This window comes from Dicentrarchus labrax, unplaced genomic scaffold (assembly GCF_905237075.1).
Source record: "Dicentrarchus labrax unplaced genomic scaffold, dlabrax2021, whole genome shotgun sequence".
Classification (NCBI taxonomy): Eukaryota; Metazoa; Chordata; class Actinopteri; family Moronidae; genus Dicentrarchus; species Dicentrarchus labrax.
The window spans coordinates 25,271,125-25,296,217 of record NW_026136722.1 but is presented as its reverse complement, the minus strand read 5'-3'; the positions used below and the strand labels follow the sequence as shown (position 1 = coordinate 25,296,217).

The window sequence follows — 25,093 nt, the reverse complement described above, 5'->3', positions numbered from 1 at the left end:
ACGTAAGGCAAAAAGAGAAAAAAAACTAAGAAAAGCGTGAGACTTTGAGCTGAAGAGACAAATTATCAGCAAGGAAAGAAAGTTCATTAAAGATTGGGAAACCATGCAAAGTGCTTTAGATGCAACAAACATACTTTATATGCAGATAACTTCCACATAAACTGTCATAGTTTGAGTTCTAAACAAGTTAGACACACACAGTCAAATTCAATCATTTTATTCACAATTAAAAAAGAAAGCAAAACTCAAAAGTGATATTCTTTCATTCTTTTCTTTACTGATAAAAGAAATCATCCAGCGCAGTGATTCATTTGATGCTCTAAAATACAAAGACAGTCGCAGAGCAACCAACTGTGGAGGCAGTGCACTGGGTTGTATGCAGATGGCCTTGAATGTTAGGTTGTATTGACCTACATAAAGACACTGCAACTCCCTCCTGCGGATGTTGCGCGACCTCTAGCGTTAGCTTTGGGTAATTAAAAAGAAAGAGTGAGGTTACAGCAAACTGTCAGACTGACACTGTATGGAGGTTGAGACGTGACATAATGACATACTAACATTTAGAATGGGTATGCTGTGAATGTTTGCGTTCAGAGTCAGTCTTTGGCTTATATCAGGAGAGTGACAGCTGAAGAGGCGGAGGTCATGTCTCCTCATTTTTCCTTTTATTAATGTTATTATTATTATTATTAGGCTGACAGCAATAACTTTAGACCCAGAATGTATTTCCCGGCTTTGAAAAACATTTGAATTAAACGGTAACACTTCCTTTTATGCGTCTGTACTTTCCTAATTGTGAAATCTAGTCGTGAAAACAGAGACAAAGTTCTGAGAGTTAAAGTTAAAGATTTGTTCTTTGTGTTGAAATATATTCCATTTCAAAAGTTTATTGGCTGAATACCAGATGTCTCCTACTTATGTGCATTCTATTTCCACATCACACTTCTGTAAGTAGTATCCTGTCATTTATTGTCTAAAATATAATTATATGTGGTAGCATTATGATTTACAGCACCGGACCGCTGTGGTGAAGAGGGCTTTAAATCTACCAGTCGAGCTGCATTCCAACCCTCACCTGTGGTCGGGAATGTTGGAACTTGTTTCCGGGCTGTAAATATTGGTGCATGTAAAGGGTCAGACTGGGACAAAATTCAAAATCATCCACAATATCATTAAAGTCCAATGTACTGGTCAGTTTGCTCACATCCGTCCACATACAGCGACCATAGAATGCACATACTTCAATAACACTAAAAGAACTGTTACAAATTGAATTTATGTATTCATAATGTCAGTCCAAAGACAGAAGACACATGTTATGCTGTGTTTTCTCTGCCTACTGTGACTTACACTCATGTACAGTGAGGTCGACATCTGACTTGTGTTCATGATGAAACCTCAGATTATAGTTCACACCAAACCAAAAGGACAAGAATCAGAGAGACAGGGAGACAGAAAGAGAGCAGGACATGTTAGATTTCTGATCAGTCAGTTATTTATCCATCATCGTCATCCCGTTCTCTCTCTGTCTCTGACAAGCACACACACTCTAACACACACAGATATTACATAAACTCTTGTTATTTAATCCGTTTTTCATCTCTCACACAGACAGTTTCCTTAGACACAGAGATTAATGCTGTAAAGATGTGAGATTCAGCTTTGACCTACATTGACATGGCTTTAAGATCATCTCAGATTCTTTTATGTCTCTCTATGTGCCTATCTTAACACCCCCACCACACATACACACTCAGACCCTTCCCAACCTCTTGTGTCGGCGGAGAGCAGCTTTGTTAATCTCCCTCAGCAGAGTCTCCTTGTTGTTCTCAATGTTGAATTTTGCCGTCTCCAGCACAAACTCAATCTTCTCCTGGCTGAAGGGACGCTGGAAGGTGGAGAACTCCTCCATCTTTGCTTTGAACTCCTCAGCGTCTACAGAAAATAGTGAGGATCTGTTTAGGCTCCAGTCACCTGTTATCACTGGTGGAACCCCAAGTACTTAATACCTTCCCCCACTCCCAAAGATTAACTAACGTTAAGCCTATTCATTCCCAGCAAGTCGACACTTCCCTAGACAATTCCCCTGAGCGACTATTTCGGTCATTGTACAGTCAAGTCAAAGATTTTCTTTTAACATAGTTACAGTTTCCCTGTACAATAATTTTTTTCCTCTGCCTTCCGCTATGAATGCTATTATTAAGTATAAAAGTATTTTTAAAAAAGAGTATCTAACAACAGCAATGATCTGTTTAAACAGAGTGTGCTGTGTATCGACTAAGAGAGTATTAATCGATGCACTTTTCATTAGTCGGCTATTCCCAGAAAAACAAAAACAGCATAAAACGAGAGCTGCGCCTTGACACCGTAACAAAGGTCTTGGGATTGTTACAACACAGAATTTTTTTCTATGTGCTGACTGCTGTTGAAATAAATGAACTAAATGTTCAGTCTCCTTGCTGCTTGTTCTGACCCATTCAGAATCATTGCCACTTTTTAAGAAAAAAAAAATCAAATAATTAACATCATAAACATTTTATGTCCAGTTGACTATTGACTTGAACTAACAACTACCAGTCGACCAGGAAAATCTTCAGTCGGGGACAGCCTAAAGCATGTAAACCTATTCTAATAGACCAACGTATAAAAGTATGAACCTGAACAACAGCATAATATGGCCCTTTAATATATTAAACCTCTGTTGTTAAAATGGCATTATATTTGGTGAAGAATGCATTATGGTTTGTTTAAGACTCGAAATTCAACTTGGGACTTGCCCGTCTTGACTTGAGCCTTGAATGCAAAGACTTGAGGCTTGTGATTTTGGTCCCACCTTTGTTGTATAGTATTTATATTTCAATCAGACCTGTTTGCTGGTTGCCTAACTGCCAATTTGATTTGGTTCCTCAAATCATGGCTCACTGCAGTTTGAGCAAACATGATTTTATTTGTCTCCCAAGCAGTTCTGCTTCTGAGAACAATAGTCACAAAAAAAGCTGCCTGTGCAGCGTGAACAAACCTTTGCAGTTGCGTCTGTTGAAGAGCGGCATGTAAACGATCGTGGGCTCCTTCTCTTTCCCCTCGAACACGTAGCAGTCGTTCGGCCAGTCTCTCTCCTCCAGGATTTTGTCATCTATCTCTGGAAAAGGCTTCTTCACCTCGGCTGCGTAGTCTCTGGCAAGAGTCAGGGTCTGAAGGGAGCAGAGGGTGAACGTTGTTTCAGACAGGTTTCACAGCTTTCATGCTCTGGAACAAAGTCTGGGCAATAAATCACACTGGTGGAATTGGACTTTAGCTGTCATCCTCCCCTTCATAAGTTAGGGTTAGGCAGGTTTTTTAATAAGGCATACATTAATGAAGGGTTTGTAATTTGTAATTAATGATTTCATTAATGGTTGATTTCATTAAACGTTGATATCTTCCACATCTATACGAGAAGGATATGAAGGAATTGGCTGAAGGTGACAGTGATCGCTCGGTTAAATTACTGAAGCTGAAACGAACCCGATCTGAAACATGACACATTTGTTGTTAAATTGTTGCACATCAGTGACCCAGAGAGTGGTTCCATTGTTCAAAAAGGGGAAGAGAGAATCCAACCATAAAATAGAGGAAGGTATACCTAGCTTTGTCTAGTTTAAACTTCTCCACACAACAGACTGGCTGGAGATAGACGAGAGTTTTGCTCTTTGAATGAAACAAAGACGTTAAGGTGGTATTTATCAAGGTTTTGCATATTAAAGCATTTAAGCTGAACCTTAGACTTGGTTGTATTAAGTCCAGTAAAAGAAGCAATTAGTTTCAATCCAGGGTTCAGGCAGACTGACACACACACACACACACTACCTCAAACATGTTTCCAGCGCTGTACTCTGGTGCGATGATGAGGTCAATGTCTCTCTTGTCTCCCAGAAATGAAGGGTAGGCTACATTAATCAGTAGGCCGGCGTCCACCAGGTGGAATCTCTCTTGTGAGCGGAGGCAAGGTGGAATGGTGGAATCTGCCCAGCAACAGAAGTTTAGAATTTCTCAATTCAACCAAACTTGTTTTAACATATTCATTTACTTACTTGCATCTTGATTATTGTATTTCATTACAGAAAAGCCTATAATAATCAGACAAATCTGGAAGCTCATGTTTTATTTGCATCTGGTCCCCCTTCCATTCAGACAGATTTCACCCTGTCCTGCATCAGGTCAATCACAACTATTTATCTGATATGGGGCAGGTTTTATACGATCACTGTACAGATGAGTGCAACCTTACTGACCGTTGAGGCATATTCGTGAACAACCAAGATGGCTGCTGGCCAATGTGAAACTGTTTCTGTTTCTTTTGACATGTTGACATTTTAGTTTGGCCCATGTCCCATCTACTAACATGGAGGGCTGGCTGACAGCAGGCCTATACTGCAGCAAGCGACCGACTATCGCTGTTCACCAGTTACTTACTGTGTCTGTCTGCTGCTGAGCACACAGTGTGCAGCAGGTTTATCAGAACTGAAAACAGCTGTCTGCTACTACTGGTAACACAAGGTCACTTACTGCACATACAAGAGAGTGGAAACAATCTTCTTATTTAATTCTCAGCAATAAGGCAAATAAGCACATTATACACTATTCCAAAATTGTGATTTTTTTTTTTACTAAAGTCAGTTGAGGTTATTGCTTCTGAGGTCTGTCATCTCACCTTGGTATTGGTAGAGGAAGTTTGCAGTAGTTCCCCACTCCCATTTCATAATCAGAGGAAGGACTTGCTTGGTAAGCAGAGAGACTGGAAAGGGAAACACAAACATGTTTACATCTCATTTAAATAAAATGTTTCTGTCTACAGCCTTGACCAGTCTGGCTGTCTATCTGCCATACACTGACCATGTGTTTTGAAAGTTCCATCCCCCAGACTCCAGCTCCATGCCTCGACTGCCGCCTGTAGCTCCAGACTCCACTGCTGAAAAACACTACGTCTATCCTCCGAATTCTTTGACTCCAGCAATGCAGACTCATTATGATTTACCTTGTCTGCAAAGGATAAGAATCTATTTGACACTGTGGCATTTTGAATCAGACATTTGCTGAGTCATTATTTCATAACAGACACAAAAAAAGTTGAATTGGGAAGAAAATTGAAACATTGATGGCTTGAGGAGCAGCAGCTACAGTGTTGCAAATTAGCTTTCAGCTACCAAAATAATTGGATTTAAAGAATAAAGCTGATGAGAGGTCAGTTTTATAGTAAACCATCTGAGCAGGATCATCATCATCACCAATACCTTTGAGTATTTTCTGCAGCTTGTCCAGGTCAGACAAAGCAGCGGGGTCCTTAATGGTGCTTCTGGTCAGGGCTACTAGTTTATCAAGAGCATTGTACACACGCAGGTACTCTTCAGCAGCACCATCTACATGCCCAAGCACTGAAACACACACACACACACACACACACACACACACACACACACACATCAAGCACGTATGTAACCATGAAGTTGTCACTTTGTGAGATTTAGTATGTATAAAAATGCAAACTGGGATTACCGTTCAGCCAGGGAGGGATGAACTCTCTGATAATCTCCTCGTGAGCCAGCGCACAACCAAGAACACCTGCATGGTTTGAACACACACACAGTTTGACAATGAGGATTAATATGCATGCATATCCTACAGTATTTTTCTCTGCTCTTCTCACTGGCTTGAAGAGGGCTGAGCTCATTTAAAAAGAGGTGATGTTGTATACGTCTGTGCACCAGAAAGGATTTATTCAAAATCTAAGGAGAGTTAGCGGGCTGTTTAGCCACCCTATGAGTATTTTAAAATGTCTCTGTTTTGGTCTCCATCAAAACAGAGGTAGTCTAACAGACAAGTAGGCCTAGTGGTGAAGTTGCAGACTGAAATGAACTAAAAACCATTTGCATTTGTATTTGACGACCTGGGAATGAGAACAAGCTGTGAAGGGAGAAACTACGGTGGCAGCAAAACTCGCAAAAGACGTGAAAGTTCCTATTAACAGCCAGTGTTTGGCTTGTCTGCTCTGGGCTACTGTAGAAACTTGGCAGTTCTATGTGGCGCACTCCATGGAAAGTCACCCACAGCGTCTGTAGATAGAAATGGCTCATTCTAAGCTAACGAAAAACAACTATTCTTATTTTTAGGTGATTATAGACTAATGAAAACATACCTATGAATATTATATTCCATTTCTGACAATAAATCCTCCTAAATGCTGCACACTGGACCTTTAAATAGGTGTACAATATGATCAGGGATGTGATTTAAAAGGGTTAAAAAGGTATTTTTCTTTTCATCTCGACTGTATTCCTGTAGTTTAATAATCACAACTTAATCCAGGTACTTAATCCAATTCAACCCAAACTCTTATGGTTCTCTTTTGTGACCTTGTAAATCCTCACAGCTACTTCAAAATAAAAGCACCGTTGCAGCCTTTGTTTCCAGGTGTTTAGTTACTGCTCTTACCACTCTACTGTTGCCATCAAACAAATTGTTCAGCCTGTGAACACACACCTTGTAGTTTGACCATGTCCATCTCTGGCTTCCTCTCCAGCAGCTCTCCACTTTGGAATTTGCTGCCAAGGAGAGAAGTTTCCACGAAGACACCTAACTCTGTGAAACCAGCCTCATGAGGGCTCACCTCGAACCATTTCCCTGAGAAACAGAATGTCTATTTTACACTTAATACAAATCAGTAACTAATACAATACAGTACGTACGTATAGTTCCAAATGTAACGCTCATATGCGTGTGTACCTTCTATAGGCCCATCTGAAAAGCAGTGTTTCTCTATGGCGCTGTAAATGGGGTAAGGGTTGGAGGCATTTCTGCTGGCCTCATCTGAAAGATGCCGTAGGTCCATCTGATGAAACACAAGATATTTCTCTGAAGGAGCATATATACGATCTTTATGTATCTAAAACACGTACAATCCCACCCCAGCCACAGCCTGTTCACCCTGCTGCCGTCTGGCAAGTAATACAGAAGTATCCACTCCTTTAACACCAGACTACACTTCTTTCCTCAGGCTGTGAGACTCCTCAATTCATCCTCTGCACTCCACCATAAATAATAATTTATTTCTATGACATTATTTATTTAGCCATTTTTATATATTTCTGTTTTTTGAGTAGCATTAATGGACTACAACTTGCATTTCAGAAATTTTAGAATGATAAATAAATTAACCTTGTATAACACGGGTTATGTGTTGGGTTTCAGATAGGAAATATTAAGAGTAGACATGTGTGTGTCTTAGCTCTGGCACCTGTTTCATGATCCCAGCAGAGGTCAAGACCCCCCAGATATCAGTGAGAGAGAAGTGCTCCTCCTTTGACCGCTCATCCAACCAGGTCAGAGCCTGCTCAAGCTCGACCCCAGGACCTGACAGCGTGGACACCGCTCTGTCCATGTTGGCACTCCACTTTGGGTCGCTGTACAGGGATGACATGGACCTGAGAGAGAGAGAGTCAGGTACACATATGTCAAGAGGAACTGTTATGGAGAAAAACACAAAAATCATTTTCTGTAATTCATTAATTGGTGGGTTGGTCCACCACTTTGGTCCAGACTGAAATATTTTGACATTGAATTCCTATGTTAATTTTTTTTATTGTTAAGTAGCAAAACAAATCAAGCTGTGGAACATATCTTAATAGAAATAGAAAACCTGAAAATTTAGAGACTACTTTTCCAGTCATGGAAACACTTGGAAATGTATTGAAATTACCAAATATGCTGGAAATTAACTTTTATGTCCTGGAACATTTCAAATGGTATTTTAGCTCCTCCTTATGTAAACCTGGGTGCTCATTTATAATTTCTAGAGCTGTTCGCACCACTTAGAGCAAACTTTGGGCATCAAGTCTATTTTGGAAATGCTGTAGATGATCACATATACATGCCTGTTAATGATCTAATTTACATTTGTTGTTGTGGTTGATAATCGTTAATTGTATGTACAACAAACAGTTATACCATTTACCTCTTCTTTTAATAGGCTAATAGGCGAGAATATGAATTTTCTGGTCAATAAAATAAATTCTATTTGATTTTAACTGTTATTTATGGGCTCTGGCTACATGAATGTTACAGTTAGAGGAAAACTGTAGTCAGTTTACAGCAGAGTGCCACTCTGCTCTGCTGAGCCCCCAGCAGGAAAAATCTGCTGGGGTGAGAACAGCCAAGCGTGCCACAATAAAGCTTACATACAAACAGCTTCCTCATTGATCAGATTACAGTACAGTCCATGTACCAGGAAGATCTCCAGTCCTGAGCATAGCATGTCACAACATGGCACAACAGAAGTGCTGTAAAATAAACTTCATAACTTAATATATATGGTAAGTATTTTTTTCAAATGCTCCTGCAGCCTCTCACAACCCAACCAAAGCCTCAGGTCAAGGGCTTAGCTCAAGGGCACCTCGCTGGTAGTCATTCAACCTGGTGACAGTTCAGTCACAGCTCTCAGTTCTGCTCTGTCCATCTGTGCATTGTGCCATTCATACACAAACTTGTGTTTATGTGCATAAGTGTGATTACTGTTACCATGTTGAGCCAGAAACTCCTCCCAGGTAGAGCAGAGTGTCCAACAGACCTTCTTTTTCCATCTGATAGAGGGTACCCACCAGACCCACGGCTGACCTCTGACCCCCACCTGATGCCAGCAGAGCAATGTGGGGAACTGAATCCTGGTTGGAAAGATGATGGACATGATGCTTAAATGCCTTTTGTGAATATATAATAATATCTCATTACATATGATATTAGCCTTTTAGATAACTTACCTTAGTATCTGTTATCTAACAACCATACAGCTTTAGCAGTAAAGAGAATATTTACTGCCAAAAAGCCAAATTACTTGACTTGAAAATGCATGTGACATTTGTGCAAAAGTTTCCAAAGAAGAATAAAAGACAGAAATAAATTCTTTCTTACTGCAGTACAGTTGGTTCCCAGGCTGTTGAGTGACTCCAGAACAACTTGTTTCCTCTTGTGAATGTACTCCTGTTCACCAGCACACAGAGACTGAGACTGACGGATGGGCCTCTGGAAAGAATCAAGGACAGCTAACAGAATTAGACTGAAAAGGACATTATAAATGTGTCACTGTTTTAGGCCTCTAAAAATACAGAGAATGAACTAGAATAAGATACCAACAATAAAATAAGATAAGAAGGGTGAAATAAGCAAATATACAAATATTTAAAAGTGGGGCTAGTTATTCTGGAGAAACTGATTACCATGACATGGTATTGGTAGTGGTTCCCAAGACCCCCACTAGGGGTCGCTAAAGCTTAGGGTGTGCTAGAAAACTTAAAAAATATACACAGTAGGTCTGTATGTCAGCATTTAGTTCCATTCTGTGAGGAAAGGAAATGTAAAGTAAAGTAAACTGTTAAGTAAACTGTCTAATACAACAATGCCCAAGCATCAGGAACAAAAAACAACTCAATTTGTCAAAAAAGAAGCCATAGCCAAAGAACTGATTGTTAAAAGATGATAAAAAAAATACATACTAATGTGCCACATTAATATAATGCTTTCGAGTTCAAATATCTTCATTTGAGAGCTTTTCCAAACTAAAGCTTTTTTCTTTCATTTTCCACAATAGGAGCAATAAATACCACTACTGTTGCCATGACAGTCAATAAAAGTGTACAGCCAAATGTCGAAAGAGTAAGAATTATTTTGTGTTTTCCGTAATTTTTGCATTTTTCTGGCATGTATGCTCCTGTAGTCCTACAGACAAAGGGTACACACAGACACACACAGTATCAGGGTAGCAGGACCTGACATGTAGGTGCAATTTCCTGTTAAATGATACATTGGACTATAAAAATCATGCTACTAATGAGCAACCCAAATCCTTTGCCATGCATCTCTAACCTCAGAAGAAGTTGCATTCCCTTCCATGTTGTCCACTGCTTCTGCCTGCACCGCTGCTATCACAAGCCAAAGCCAAATCACTGAGGCTGAAAAACTTGCATTTCCACTCTTCATGTTGGGGCGTGAACACAACCTTCAAAGAGTCACATGAAATGCTACAGGTAAATCCACACCCTAGTGAAAGTTCTGCCGTCTTCTGACTCGGTTTCTGGTATATATCTGTGATCAGATGTTGCTGGTTTTTATGTGGCTTCCCCTGTTGAGGGGCTGCTTGGGGGGAGGGGGATTTCTCAACAAGCACCAGATGTTAAATTTAAACCAAGCTTAAAAAACAGGAAACAAAGTACAGGGAGTGCCAGTGCTCCCATCCAAAGTACATAAATGAGCCAGCTAATAAAGTCTGGAGTGATGGGTCAACATTACTGAAGCCCCTAATCACACATTCTTTCTGTTCTCACAATGCTGTTCTCTCTGATAACCCTTCCTCTAGTCCTGATGTCTAATCAATCATGATCATTTGAAGAGTCTATAAATCGATGACTGATTGAATCAATGACGAGAAAGAGATATCTAATTTTCCTTATGGTATAAGAGCTATGATGGCAGAGTGGTTAAGGTGTTGGACTTGAAATTTAATGGGGATTCCCTGTGCAGGTTCACATCCTGCTCACAGCGGTGGTGGGCTTCATTATAGGAACTGACCTACATGCTGGCATCAGAAGCAAAAACCACATCCACCATTTAGCGGGATCTACCAGTGAAGTTGTAGATTACAACCAACTGACTACAGCTCAGCCTTCCGAGCAAGTAGGAGGCAAAAGGAGCGGGTGTCTGGTTTGTCCTGGCTACTGTAGAAAGACCATTGGTTCAACATAGAGCTTAGTTTTTGTGGAGGCAGAGGAGGCCTTAATGGAGGGTTACAGGACAACCGACTAGGAACTGTTTCAGGAAGACGACGGCGACGACATCGAGGGTCTCACCCACTGTGTCACAGACTATATCAGGTTCTGTGAGGACAGCGTTATCCCCACCAAGAGGATTCGCTGTTTCCCCAACAACAAGCCATGGATCAACAGAGACATCAAAGTCCTGTTGAACAGAAAGAAGATGGCTTTCATGGCAGGAGATGAGGATGCAAAGAAAGACATTCAGAGGGAGCTGAGGAGGGCCAAAGACTGTTACAAGAACAGGATAGAGGGGAAGCTGCAACAGACCAGCACAAGAGAGGTGTGGGGGGCCGCCATCATCAAGTCCATCCTCACCTCTTCCATCACCATCTGGTATATAGCGTATCATTCGATCTGCTGAGAAGGTGATCGGCTGCAATCTGCCATCCCCCCAAGGACCCTGGTCACAACTCTTTGAAACACTTCCCTCTGGTAGGAGGCTGCGGTCCATCAGGACCAAAACCTCACGCTACAAGGACAGTTTCTTTCCGTCTGCAGCTGGCCTCATTAACAAGGCCCGGACCCCCCACTGACACTACCTCTTAAACCCACCCTGTATATATGCATTACATTAATGCACTCCCGTTTTCTGTACAGTATTCTTATCTTTCTTATCTTTATTTATTTATATTTTAAAAGTACTTTTTTGTGTGATTGTACATTTTATGCACCATTGCACCAAGACAAACTCCTTGTAGCATAGGAGGCGCTATTCAGAGGCCAAAACTATCACTGAAAGAAATAAGTCTAGCTCTCATAAAGCCAGTATCACAGTGACCTGAGTTCAGCAGCAGTTCTGCCATTCAGTACCCACATTGGTATTTAGTGTAGGCTAATTAGGCTGTCACTGACTTGAGATCAGCGAGCAAGCTCTGTCAGAATTCGCGTCACTACGTAACTACGCGAGCTCACCTTTCCCGTTATCTTTTGCAGTGTAAGATTAGTGAACTGAATTAGTTTGTTAAATGGGAAACAATGGATGGATTGGTTTTCAGACGTCCTCAGGTGTTGAATAACCCTTTTCAATAGCAACCAGCAGACTGATGCCTAGAAACGTCAGCGATGAGTGTACATATATTTATATATAATAATAATAATAATAATAATAATAATAATAATAATAAATAATAAAAATCATCAATTTTTGGAAACTGCTGGCTTTGTGGCGTTCTGTGTGGCCTCTGCTGTGTTTCCCTCTGTCTCTCTTTTAAGTTGCATATTTGATCTGCTGAATCTGTTCTGACTCTGCTGCTGTGGTCTGGTGTTTTAATAAAACTCAGTAACACATGCAGGGTTTTTGTGTCTTTGCTTCCATTGCTAAGATGTTTTTGCAGGAAGAGGAAAATCTCGCTCTCCCTGAGCATGTGGCCTCTTCTATGCCAACAAGAGGATCACAAGTGCTAATGAATGCACTAACCTTATTTTAAACGGGGTAGTCAATGTGGCATTTGCACCTTTCTTCAACTGGGCATTGCAAATGGGCAGTGCTTAAATGTTAAAGCAACTGTTTTGTGTTTCATTCATTTTGGGCTGGAGAAGTCAGTGTGAGGTCCCTTTACAAGAGGACCTTAGAATTAGACATACAAGAGTACAAAAGACTCCTAATGCAGAAGGTCAGATCTGAGGTGGAGAAACTGGAGGAGGAAAAGAAGGTAATCCAGTAACACAATTGATTTCCTGCCGCGGCATGGGAAACAATGTATTTTCCTTTGTTATCAGGAACGCCAGAAGAAATAAAGGCCCATACTTTGTCTTTTTATACAAAAAAAATTGCTCTGTGATGGCCTCTCTCACAGCCCTGCCAGTAGGGTGGTCCAGGGTGGAGGGTCCCACAGCATCAGGGGGGTTGTGTGTTGATATGGGGCCATCTTCTTCTGAATTATGGCTAAATTGTAGAATGTTGTAGAATAATTCAGCAAGGCATGTCAAGACATGTTGAGGCATGGGAAGCTTTCAGGATGTCACAGACAGAAAAACTAATCCATGCATTTGTTACTTCTAGGCTGGATTACTGCAACTCTTTATCATCAGGCTGCCCCAGTAAATCCATTAAGACGCTACAGTTGATTCAGAACGCTGCGGAACAAGTACTGACAGGAAAAAGAGATCATATCTCTCCTGTATTACCTTCTCTGCACTGGCTGCCTGTTAAATTCAGAATAGAATTTAAAATCCTCCTCCTCACCTACAAAGCTCTTCATAGTCAGGCCCCTTCATATCATACCCTTCTTCGACTTTTCCAGTGCCTTCGACACCATCCAGCCTCTCCGGCTGGCAGAAGACCTCTCTGTGATGCAGGTGGATCAGGACCTCGTGGCCTGGATCACTGACTACCTCACTGACAGACCACAGTATGTCAGACTGCACAGCTGCTTGTCAGATGTGGTAACCAGCAGCACTGTTACACCCCAAGGAACTGTACTATCACCGTTCCTGTTCATCCTCTACAGCTCTGACTTCTGCTTCAACTCTGGAGCGTGCCACCTACAGAAGTTCTCTGATGACTCCTCCATTGTTGGCTGTATCTCAGATGATAGGGAGGAAGAGTACAGAGACCTGTTTGAGAACTTCATTGGATGGTGCGACAGGAACCACCTACAGCTCAACACAGGAAAAACCAAAGAGCTGGTGGTGGAGCAAGAGGACCCTGTCCCCAGTTGAGATTAGGGGGGAGAAGGTAGAGATGGTGGACACCTACAAGTTCCTGAGGGTGACACTCAACAATAAACTGGACTGGCCCTCTACAGGAAAGGACAGAGCAGACTGTTCTTTCTGAGGAGGCTCAGGTCATTCAACGTGTGCACTCGGCTACTACAGATGTTCTACCAGTCTGTTGTGGCCAGTGTCCTCTTCTTTGCAGTGGTCTGTTGGGGGGGAGGTATCGGCACTGTGGGTGCCAACAAGCTTAGCAAGCAGGTGAGGAAGGCCAGCTCGGTGGTGGGGATGGAGCTGGACAGTGTGGAGGCTGTGACGGAGAAGAGGATGAGAGGGAAGCTGAAAGCCATAGGCTCGTTTGTACCATCAGCCATCAGACTCCACAATGCCACAGCACCCAGTACCTCCAACCCCCGCAGACAAAGACTGGTTTAAAACTCCTACCTACAATGCACAAACCTTTTGCACTATTAATATCCACTTTAGTAGTTTAGTAGTTTTAGTTTAGTTTTAGTTTTTTAGTTTTAGTCAAGTTTAATTTTCTCCTTATATTTTGCACTCCATGTCCTACTTGAACAATGCATAGTGTATATACTTTAATTTATAGTTTTATATCTTCTAATAATAATAATATTAGTACTATTTTTATTGTGATATTCTTTGTTCTCTGTTTTTGCACTACTTTGCCCTATTGCTGCTGTGTCGACTTGAATTTCTCCTAAGGGGGATAAATAAAGGAATATCTTATCTTATCTTATCTTACCCCACTAGAACACTACGTTCTCTGAATGCAGAGCTGCTTGTGGTTCCTATAGTCTCTAAAAGTAGCTACCAAGCTCCTCTCCTGTGGAACCAGCTTCCAGTTTGGGTTTGGGAGGTAGACACCGTCTCCAGGAGGGGAAAAAAGAATACATAAAAAATAAATAAATAAATAAAAGAAAGGTTTTCCTTGCCGCCATCACAAAGTGCTTGCTCATGGTGGGAACTGTTGGGTCTCTGTAAATAATGTTATAAGGAGTTAGGTCTAGTCCTGCTCTATTTGAAAAGTATCCTGAGATAATTTCTTTTATGAATTGGCGCTCTACAAATAAAATGTAATATTCATCCAAATTTCTCGTTTTACACAAATTTCCGGACAAGGCTGTTTATCAGAGAGTGACGCGTCTGTGAATGTAGCTTGTGCAGTTCTTCAAAGTTTAGATCTTAAATAATAATCTAAATTATAAAAAAAAAAATTTCAGGTAGGTGGAACACAAGCCTTTAAGACAGGTGAGCTGGTGGCTGGCTGATGTTTGGGCTGAGGTGAGGGAAGGGATCAAGGGGTGAAGGCTTGCAGAGGGGGGGATAGGAGCTGACAGCTGGCTTGGCAAATTGGTGTGGAGAGCTGGCAGACAGGTGCTCCTGGAGACAGAGAGTCAAGCAAAGCCAGCAAGCTGTTAGATAAACTGACTAACCAGAGTTTTCACTGAGCTGTAGTAAGGCTCATAGACATGTATGTCAGCACAGGGCTCTCACAGTGCTGAGGTGTTGAGCTTGTTAGTGGGAATATTTTTATTCAAAGCCGGACAGTAGTTTTGAAGTATATTCAAGTGTGTATTCAGTATTCCACATAAACACATTAAATATAAACACAGTGAGGCTGTAAGGGTAGATAGGTTTCCGGCTGTGCGGACGTTGAATGTCTATCGACCTCCTCTGTAGTCTCATTTAGCCACTTGTTTTTTTAAGACATGCAAAAGCTTAAAAACTCAGGAGGTATGCAATCATACATATGAATATTATATTCCATTTTTGACAAGAGATCCTCTTAAATGTTACACACTGGAGCTTTAATGGTTGAAATGGCTAAATTAACCTTTACAAAAAACACTATGGTCTAACTTCTATTCTAAAGAATTACTGTATTAAAAATGACCACAGTAATTCTATGTTTTTTTGGAACTCACTATAGAAAATTACCATATTAATACTATTGAGTGGACTACGGTGATCTTATAGTGAAGTTATATTTACACTAAAGTGTTTATGTAATATCACTATTGTCATTGCTGTAGTATTTCTATGGTTTTTAGGGAATTACTATAGTTATACTATATTTTTTATATAGTATTACTGTAGTTTGTTCTATAGTCTTTCTGTGGTTTTCCAGACATACTATAGAAAGTTACTATAGTAATATTATACATTTACTGAAACATCATCATAATATTACTATAGGAATGTTCTATAGTACGTTCAAAAAAACAACACTATATAATACTAGTAATACTATTTAAAATAGTATGGGAGAACTACAAAGATCTAAAAGCATAGCATTAATAATGAACTATTATAGGGCTGCTATAGCTTATAAAACAAGACTAATGAAAAAATACTATAGAACGCTACAAAGCTAATATAGGACATTCTACAATTCTTATAGTATACTAATACTATAGTTCACTTTCATAAGAGAACTTTAACATCTTTTTTCTTGGCATTTTCCCCTGAAGTGGAGAGTTGATGGTGAAGAGGCAGACAGGACAGAGAAAGAAGGGTATGACATGCAACATAGGTTTCCCAGCTGGAAAGCGATACCCATTCACCCGTGGGAAACGGAATTTTCTCCTCTGCCTCTGGGACGTTTACAATCTTGTCATTGTGCTTTGCTGTGCAGACAGCGTCACTGTTACAGTGACATGAAGGACATTTACACGTGCATGTTGTACTTGCAGAAGATGTGTGTCAAATGTTTGCTGTCTGTTCTGTTACTGTATGTATCTTCTGATATAGCTATCTGTCTGACGTCAGTGTTATCCTACGAAGATGTGCGATAGCAGGGTATAAAAGGGATGGGAGCTCAATTCATTAACTATGTGAGCCTTTCCCCCCCTGCTTCCCTACACAGACCTCCAGAGAGATCCATACACCGTCCACCTACAAGCATGCTGTGTGGAAATGTCGGCTGGGTTGCTGGGCTGCTCTGCGCTTGTGCTGTGATGTTAGGACCTATGGGCCAGCCTGTGAACAACAGGGAGGTGGGAGAGGTGTTAAGGGGAGATAATATGACAACTCCTGCACGCAACAACTGGAATGAGTCAACATTCGCTGCCAAGGTGAGGGAATGAATGAAGGATAAGTTGCAGTCCAGTGTTCTTCTGTGTTCAGCCCACTGAAGTGTTTATCATGTGGGTCCTCAGCTGAAACACTGCCAAAGCCACCAGGAAACAAGCCAGATATTCTGTATAATATTATATTTAATATGATCTAATATAATCTTGTATTGAGCCAAACAACCTGTCAGTGTGGTAACCCAGTTTGGCTTGGCTAGAAACTTTCAACCTAGCATAAAAATCCAGCCACTGTAATGGGCCTTAAAACTAGAAAAAGGCCAAGAATTTAAGCAGAATTAAGTTGTGCTTATTACAAGCAGGGAAAACTCTTTTTTGGTACCCTAATCTAAAAGCAGCTTACAATAAAATACAGTTTCACAATTTATCGGCATAATAAGTTATTTTGTCTTAAATGAAGGCACCAGAGGCAGAAGTTCGATATATTTCAGATTACTTTTCTAATGCAAAAAATGCTTGACAAGATTATTTTTCTTTTTTAGACAAAATATAAGACTAATATTCCAGAAACAAGGCTGTTCTACTTTATTGAGATTCCCTTTTTTGCAGTGAATAGATCTTATGAGTCCCGGTGCTGTTAGGAGATTAATAATTTAGAGTATTTATTTTATTTTCCAAGACCACAAGTTTGTTTTCATGACCTAAGACTCTACAAAAACAGCTTGTGTGTTAGCATTACTAGCTGCTGGGAGCCAAGCACATTTTAAACTATTCAGGTTAGTTTTCAGGGGGCCCTTTAATGATGTTTGACATTTATCAGGAAAAAAAACTGGAGAAAGTAAAATTGACATTAAAAGGTTGCACACACATCTAATAACTAAATTTGTTTTTCATGTTTTTATGTCAAAATGTATATATGAGACAGAGGAACTTGCTGTATGACAGTGTAAATGTTTAATTAAGTATACATTTTTCAACAGGCCCGTTTACAAAGAAGATGCAAATGTACTTTAAAGTATAATATGTACCTCATTGTACATAGGTTTAATATCATGGTAGAAAATGATTGTCTGTCATTTTAATGGTGCTCCTGCTGTATGGACACATTATAATACTACTCTGTGTGTGTTGCAGCATGATGTGCGTCAGTCCTTCTTGTTGTCTGCTGCGGAGCAGGAGTTTGTCCTGAAGAGGAAACAAATAGCAATGAAGTCACTCAACAACCTGGGAATCACTTTAACACTGGTACGACTGAGGAAACTCAGCTTTCTTTATCTCCCTTTCTCACAGCCTTTCTACATTTATATATTCACATATGCCTGTTTTGAGAATGTTAAACATTACTATATCAGTTTTGATAAAAGTAGACAGACTGTTAATTTCAGTATTGTAATTTTGAAACAAAACTATAGAGTCTACAGCCATGTTAGTGGTTTTGTGAGGCTCTACTTCAGCACAGCGGTGCTTTGACCTAAATACCATACCATGTTCAGCATCTTCAATTAGCAGGTTAGCATGCTAACATTTCATAAAAATAAAAATATCTTTCATGTAGGGACTACAACTTGCTTTCTGTTGCACAGCCCAGTGTTATAAAATAAGAAATAAAAGAACCTTGAACCTCGTTACCACAAAGAATGAAAAAAGACATTTTGACCTGATTGTGGCGCTAGCTTAAAATTCACCCTGTAGGCATTATGAATGAAAACATTTCACAGCAATCCTTCCAAACTTGGTTATCATTGAATTAACCGTGATTTGGTAATGTTCCCACATAACTAATAACAACAGCTGTTCAGGTTAACTTCAAGTAGGTTTGGGGTTAATAATGCTTTGGGCAAGAATAAGCAAGGGCCTTTATCCAGTGTCTGTCCCTGTAATGGCAGAAACTGTTTTAAGATTGGTATTTCTTCCCATTCATATGTCTCCCCCTTTTGTTCCCCCTCCAGGACTCAGTTCCTCACATTGCACTCTTGGGGTCAGGTGGGGGTCAGAGGTCAGCCTTGAGTCTGGTGGGTTCCCTCTATCAGATGGAAAAGGAAGGCCTGTTGGACACTGTGCTCTACCTGGGAGGAGTTTCTGGCTCTGCCTGGTAAACACTTACTCACACAGTCACACTTAATCGATTTATATGTACACTGCATTACATGGAAAATCTGAAATCTGAAAAATCAGCTTACCCTAACTTGATCCAGCCTTTGTATGAGAGCTCTTGGTGGTTCCCTGAGGCACTGCGCCTAATAAGAATAAAGCTCAGAAAGATGGTAGTTTGAATCTGAGTTTAAACCTACTTACTAGCAGTATTTCTGATATATGCCATGTGGGCACTCTGTTCTGATCTGTAGTTTAACCTCCTATCACTGAGATTTTTATTAAATTAAATTTGCTTTATCGGCATGCAAATTACTAATACATCATTGCCAAAGCAGGTTGTATGTTTACACAGTAACATAATATAATTTAGAATGTAAAGGAAAAAAGACAAATGGTTTGCACATTACTACACATTATATAACATTCACTATACAACACTGCAACTATTCTACAAAGTAGTGAGAGAAAGACAAAAAATGGCGAACAAATAACTGACAGTCGAACAATTAAGTGTAGTGTTAATGATAAGAACCATCTGAAAAAGAGATCAGAAACAATCACACCTTGTGGAAGCTGAGCAGGGTTCTGTTGTTGTTCTGGTTTTCCCATTGGCTGTGACTTGTTAAGCTGCTCGCCACTGCCAGTTCTTCCCCCAAGTAAATACCACATTTTGCTTTGACTCTCTCTCTCTTAGGTCCATGTCGTCCCTGTACAGAGACCCACAGTGGAGCGCCAACATGGACAGAGTGGTGTCCAATCTGTCAGGTCCTGAGGTCCCTCTGGAGCAGGCTCTGGCCTGGCTGGGCGAGAGGGCAAAGGAGGAGCACTTCTCTCTCACTGATATCTGGGGGGTCGTGACCTCAGTCGGGATCATGAAACAGGTGCATTGCACACATACAGGGCAGAGCTGAGAGAAAGCAGCAGGGCTGAGCCAGTGCTTAGTTCAAATGCCCTCACATTTACATACACATAACAACTTGCATCATTCTCATCTGATTGGCTTCACAACAAAATCGACAGAGGACAGACATCAATAACTTTACAATCAATTAACAAGCAATATGATTTTGAAAGACATAAATATAGCTATAAAAGGATGAGGAGGGTCTTAATTTAATATTCCAATTGCATTTGGCCTGAATGTCTTTCTATAGACATGTGGTGGCTCTCACTTGTCTCTGACGCCTCCCTGAGGATAAAAGCTAACAGTGCAGATCTAAAGGGTGGAGAGGATTCAATCTGGAAAACGTTGTTCTTTGTATTTCATTATTATTTCTCACCTCTGTGACTTTGCTTTAATTTTACCAGCCTTATTTGCTATATGTTCTGCTTTGTTAAGTGTTACCACATAGCAATGAAGATCAAATAGTACTTTCCACCATGTTTCATGCTTGCCAACTCCAAAATCATTTAACTTCCTGAGTAGATAGAATCTCTGTGTGGCTTTCTTAAAAGCCTTACTTACTCATCAATACATGTTGGCTGACATATGACAAGCTAAATTTAGACAAGTGAGTATGATATGGTCCATTATTGAACAACAGTAGCCAGGAATGAATCCTTCTTAATGCATTTATTGTTGATTATTATTTAAAGCTGCGTTGATTTGTTTTTGGCCACCTGGGAGCAGCAGAAAGCTATAACCACCAAACTGACATATTATCACCTTATGAAGTTGTTATAGCAAAAATCCGCCACTTCCAGTTACATGCTAACAAATTGTCTGCTAGTCGATGAATTCTGGTGTACGACAGCCTCCCTATGTGGGTCCGACTGAGCCTGAGTCGTATTCCAGAAAGATGTGCTTCTAGCCTCCTTTCTTTTTATTTTACTTTTAATGTGGCAAAACCATGTTGAAACTAAATATTAATGATAGCAAATCATTTCTATATACTTTGAAACGCGTCTGGAAGGGAAACACAACAGAGAGAGCATTATAATTTCTAGCTTCACAGTTCACTGACCTGGTGCTCTTCTGGCAGCTGGATCCTCGACATCTTTCTGAGGATAGCATGACCGCCTTCAATCCCTATCCCGTATACAACGCAGTGGACAAAAACTGCCTTCAGAATGGCCCTGAAAAAGGTACTGAACACACACACCTACGCAGACAACAGACTGAAGCTGTACTCAAGCACTGAGCATTGTTTACCAATGCAGACTCTATGTTCTTTCTTGAAAATCAATCAGGTTTATAACTGTGTTTTCCAAGACTTATTGTCACAGTCAGTGTTTTGCATCCGGCTGTCTTTATTTGGCTCAGGTAAATGGTTTGAGATGACTCCTCGAGAGGTTGGCTTCACAGATCTGGGCCTCTTTATTAACACCTCTCGTCTAGGCAGCAGAAACTATGAAGCAGATCCTGAAGTGCAAGAGATGGACATGGTCAAGCTGCAAGGTATGTCTGCCTCTTTTGTCTGCTAGAAACACAATCTCCTAAAAGCAAGGACATCAGTCCACAGCCAATTGTGCAGAAGCTCAAAAGCCCATGATAATGCTTTATTACCGTGGCAATAAAATATGGAAGTCATAAGCACTCATGATTGCAATAATACTTTATATCCTGTTCTCTTGCCATGAAAAGTATTTTGTTGTTGTGCTAGAAAAATTGTTGTTGTTTTCTCAGGATAATGACACAATTATTCTGTTGTAATAAGAACACAGTTCATTAGCACAACATAAGAAACAGAACTCCAGATCTTGAAAACAGGATTAGAAAAATAATTTCAATCACATTCTCAACCTCTGTGCTATTTCTTGGTAATGAATTATTAACTGTATGATTTATTAACTTTATGTGAAATGTTCAAAAAGTTTCCTGGAATAGTTTCTTAGCATAAACGCACAGTGTAATTTCCTCCTGTGCCTAACTAAAGGGTCACTTCACTGACATTAAACCTCAAGATTACTGCTCAGTACTACTCAGCCGTTGCATAATGTTGTCTGTGGCTCTGTGGTTTTAAGGAGCTTAAAAATAAAGGTTAAAAAAAAACCTGATGACGTCATCAGAGTTATGTTGGCTTGGGCTTGGGACTATAAATTTATAACTGAAAGCCTGTGTTACAAACCGGCTAAAAGGTGTTCTCATCAGCAGGGTTTTTACAGTGTGTATCGTGTGTGTGTGTCTGCTTTGTCATGCAGGTATAATGGGCAGCGCAGTAGCAAATGAACAGAGTCTGTTCAACTTTATGCCTGTCTGGCTGAAAGGTAAAACACTTCAATAGTCTATAACTAAAGGACAAAGTAGCCCATTAATTAACAAAGTAGCTGAAAATGTTTAAATGTAAAAATAACTTGTGTGTGTGTGTGTGTGTGTGTGTGTGTGTGTGTGTGTGTGTGTGTGTGTGTGTGTGTGTGTGTGTGTCTCAGGTCTGGTGGGAGCAGCTACTGATGAAAACAACTTACTGGATGTGGCGTTTCTCTGGACTGAAGGTACCAGGTTTATAGAATAGTAGCTAGTTGAATAACCTATATGGGCATGTATATTTATATTTCTATGTATCAGTACCAAACCAGGTCAAGAAGTTCTGGGACGTCAGTGACCGTTACATGCGTGGGTACCATAGCCTTTTGAAGGTAACGGAGCTGATCAGAAAAAACACAGAGGATCCCACTGTTTTATCTGGGCTGGACGACCTGCAGAAAACACTGAAAGGTACTAATGCTTGCAATGACGGTAATGATGAGGATAATTAATCTGAAACTTTACGTATGCAGGAAAGGCTCTCAGTTCACGCAACACTGTGAATTCTTTTTTTCCAGAGAGTTTGAACCTAAACCCTATGGCTTCATTTGAAAAGAAGAGCCCAAAACAACAACAAAAGCTGATCCTGGAGCAGTGGGGTCAGAAGATGGCACCCATACATACTTGGATCCAAAGTCTGGAGGAAGGACCAGTCAAAAGTGGTGGTCAGTTCGAGAGTCATAATGTTCTTGTCATTGCTGCTACCCTCTGCAGCCAACGCTTTTTCTACCATCTGTCCGAGCATTTACTGAGACATACATTCAGTAAATGCTTTAACTAAAAACTAAAACTTTAAATACCAGGAGCTGCACGGGTTGCCTTGATAGCTCACCCGGCCGATCTGTGGCCCTTTGCTGCACGTCGACCCTTCTCTCTCCCCCCTTTCCTGTCTTATTTTTATGGAATAGTTCCTCCCTCCCTAGTTCTGTGCTTCTTCTTTTTTTGTCTGTTGCCGTCACATTGTTTTTCTGCCCACAAGTCTCCCAAACAACTTTTCAAGTTCATCATGCACAATAACCTGTATCTTTTGGCTGTGCTGTGTTTCCCCAGTCTCTCTGTTGATCCAAAAAGTCTTCCCACTGATTCAGAAATGGGAATGGGGAACAACTGAAAACTTCCTCTACCAATACCCAGGTAAATTATCATCACTGCACTTATTGCCTGTTCCTTGACTGTATTCATGCTCCTGTGACTTGGCAGACTGTGAAAACAACAGATCGGGTTCAAACAGTTGCTATATTGAGCTTTGTGTTGCTGGGAAGGTGCTGCAGTGCCGGCTTGCCTCAGACTTAAGGAGCACATAGAGCTGATAGACGCTGGTTTGATGCTCAACATGCCCTACCCTCCCTTCCTGGGAGAAAAGAGAGACGTAGACCTCCTTATTGCCCTGGAATCCGGAGCTGATGACATCTTCAAGGTTAGGCGTTTGTAACGAGCGTTTGTGATAACTGGTGGCATGTTTCAGATGGATCAGTGGAGCCCTAGGAGTGAGAAAAGTCATAATGTTGGCTGTTGAAAGTAATACAATAAATAATCAGAAACTCTCTGCACAGACTCTCATTCTTGCCAGAGACTATGCAGCCGAGGTGAAGAAGCCTTTCCCAGAGATAGACCCCAAGATCCTGGAGGAGAGAGACTGGCCGAACGACTGCTACGTGTTTGAGGGAAAAGAGAAGGAGCCCACGATCATTTACATGCCGCTCTTCAACAGACGCAACTGCAAAGGTTTGTTCACGCCTACGCTGACAGCACAAAACACTTATTTCAAATATGTACGCGATCACCAATGGTTTCATTCTGGTCCAGATGCTGAGGAGTTCAAAGCAAAGATGGAGGAGTTCTCCACCTTCCAGCGTCCCTTCAGCCAGGAGAAGACTGAGTTTGTGCTGGAGACGGCGAAATTCAACATTAAGAACAACAAGGAGACTCTGCTGAGGGAGATTAACAAAGCTGCTCTCCGCCGACACAACAAGAGGTAGCGTGGATAAATGAATGAACTAACACTGTTTTTTCTTCATCTTCTTTAATTTTCTCATCATCCCTCCTCTTCTTCTTCTATTTCTCCAGCTACGGGTCTTGGGCAGAGTCCGGCTTCTAAACTTCATGGAGTCTGCATCACACAAGCACTGAGAAACTGGCGGGGAATACATTGTCCATCTCTCCATCACTGAAACACTGTTACAGTTATTCATTCAAAAGTTGACAGTGCAGCTGAAACCATGTTTATGTGTATACATTCCTGTCACATCTGGATGTAGTAACGTAAATGGAACACTAGAGGTCTGTCTATGTTCACCATGTTTTGACTTGAATGTATTGATAACAGTGGCATTCTGTAGAGTTTGAATTTTATGAAATTGCAATAAATGTGATTTTCTGAAGTAGTAATGAATTTTCAAATTTTTCCTAATCTAATAAAAGTTTATTAAAGAGTTCAGGATTGAATGAAAAGTTACTCTTTAAGGATCCCCTCCAGAGACATACACAGATAGTCTGCCTGGAGCAATATGTGTCTGATACATGTTACTGCGTTAAGTAGTCAGGATACAAAAAAGGTAACTAACCATTACAGAGAGAGATCACATTTTTTCTTTTCTAAGGTCACATTGTTGTCAAATAGAATATACTTCCATCAATACGTTTTATTGACATTTTACTACTACCATACTGGGATTAGGTTACTGATTACATTTTTTTAACAAATAATTAGTAACTGTATCGGATTAAATTTTTAAAGTAATCCTCCCAAACCCTGGTCGTAATGTTGGTACCAAAGTGATACTTTTCTGGATTGTATTTAACAAATATGTTGTAGGATCATCCAATTATTATTATTATTATTTCTTAAAGAAGTTTTAAAAAATCAACTTCTACAAATATGAGCTAACTGACCACAACTGAATGAGAGTATAAACAAAGTTAACAGTAGCTGTTTGTCATGGTGCAGTAATTGTAAGTAATGGTAAAAGGTCATTGACCGGCTCCTCCCTGCATCTCCAGTCTGTAAGTATGACTCTACATACTCCATCATGGCCTTTACATTCTCTTGATGCTGATTAACTGTTCTCCAATTTAAGTAGGAGCCCTTGCCCATCGAGCCCCACCTCTTTGGAAGACAGTGTTTTCTGCATATTCTGGATGCAAGCTCTGTTGAGATAATCAAATCCAAGCTGAAAGCACATCTTTCCTCTGTACTGTATGCTATGCCCGCT

At 40.5% G+C, this 25,093-nt stretch overlaps 2 protein-coding genes across 2 annotated transcripts; one reads left to right on the top strand and one right to left on the bottom strand.

Annotated features, from left to right (window-relative positions):
- Positions 1–201: 201 nt before the first annotated feature.
- LOC127356989 (cytosolic phospholipase A2 gamma) lies at positions 202–10,170 on the bottom strand. The gene is made up of 13 exons (XM_051389124.1): positions 9,892–10,170; positions 8,941–9,051; positions 8,551–8,693; positions 7,271–7,457; positions 6,760–6,865; positions 6,517–6,657; positions 5,533–5,598; positions 5,271–5,411; positions 4,873–5,019; positions 4,691–4,774; positions 3,847–4,001; positions 3,020–3,191; positions 202–1,935 (listed from the first exon to the last, which is right to left on the bottom strand). The coding sequence occupies exons 1-13, from the start codon at positions 10,003–10,005 to the stop codon at positions 1,754–1,756; spliced, it is 1,749 nt and encodes a 582-aa protein (XP_051245084.1). The 5' UTR covers positions 10,006–10,170; the 3' UTR covers positions 202–1,753.
- Positions 10,171–16,283: 6,113 nt separating this feature from the next.
- LOC127357052 (cytosolic phospholipase A2 zeta-like) lies at positions 16,284–24,269 on the top strand. The gene is made up of 15 exons (XM_051389221.1): positions 16,284–16,588; positions 17,678–17,788; positions 18,493–18,635; positions 19,332–19,518; positions 20,620–20,722; positions 20,901–21,035; positions 21,779–21,844; positions 22,007–22,069; positions 22,143–22,292; positions 22,400–22,546; positions 22,932–23,015; positions 23,144–23,298; positions 23,435–23,606; positions 23,688–23,856; positions 23,949–24,269. The coding sequence occupies exons 1-15, from the start codon at positions 16,325–16,327 to the stop codon at positions 23,977–23,979; spliced, it is 1,980 nt and encodes a 659-aa protein (XP_051245181.1). The 5' UTR covers positions 16,284–16,324; the 3' UTR covers positions 23,980–24,269.
- Positions 24,270–25,093: the final 824 nt, after the last annotated feature.

Coding starts and splice junctions, on each gene's coding strand:
- LOC127357052 (XM_051389221.1), top strand. CDS start 16,325: ATGGGAGCTCAATTCATTAACTATGTGAGCCTTTCCCCCCCTGCTTCC. Junction 21,845..22,006: donor TATGCCTGTCTGGCTGAAAG/GTAAAACACTTC, acceptor TGTGTGTCTCAG/GTCTGGTGGGAGCAGCTACT. Junction 22,547..22,931: donor AGGACCAGTCAAAAGTGGTG/GTCAGTTCGAGA, acceptor GTGTTTCCCCAG/TCTCTCTGTTGATCCAAAAA.
- LOC127356989 (XM_051389124.1), bottom strand. CDS start 10,005: ATGAAGAGTGGAAATGCAAGTTTTTCAGCCTCAGTGATTTGGCTTTGG. Junction 6,658..6,759: donor TTCAGATGGGCCTATAGAAG/GTACACACGCAT, acceptor TCTGTTTCTCAG/GGAAATGGTTCGAGGTGAGC. Junction 5,412..5,532: donor CATCCCTCCCTGGCTGAACG/GTAATCCCAGTT, acceptor TGTGTGTTTCAG/TGCTTGGGCATGTAGATGGT.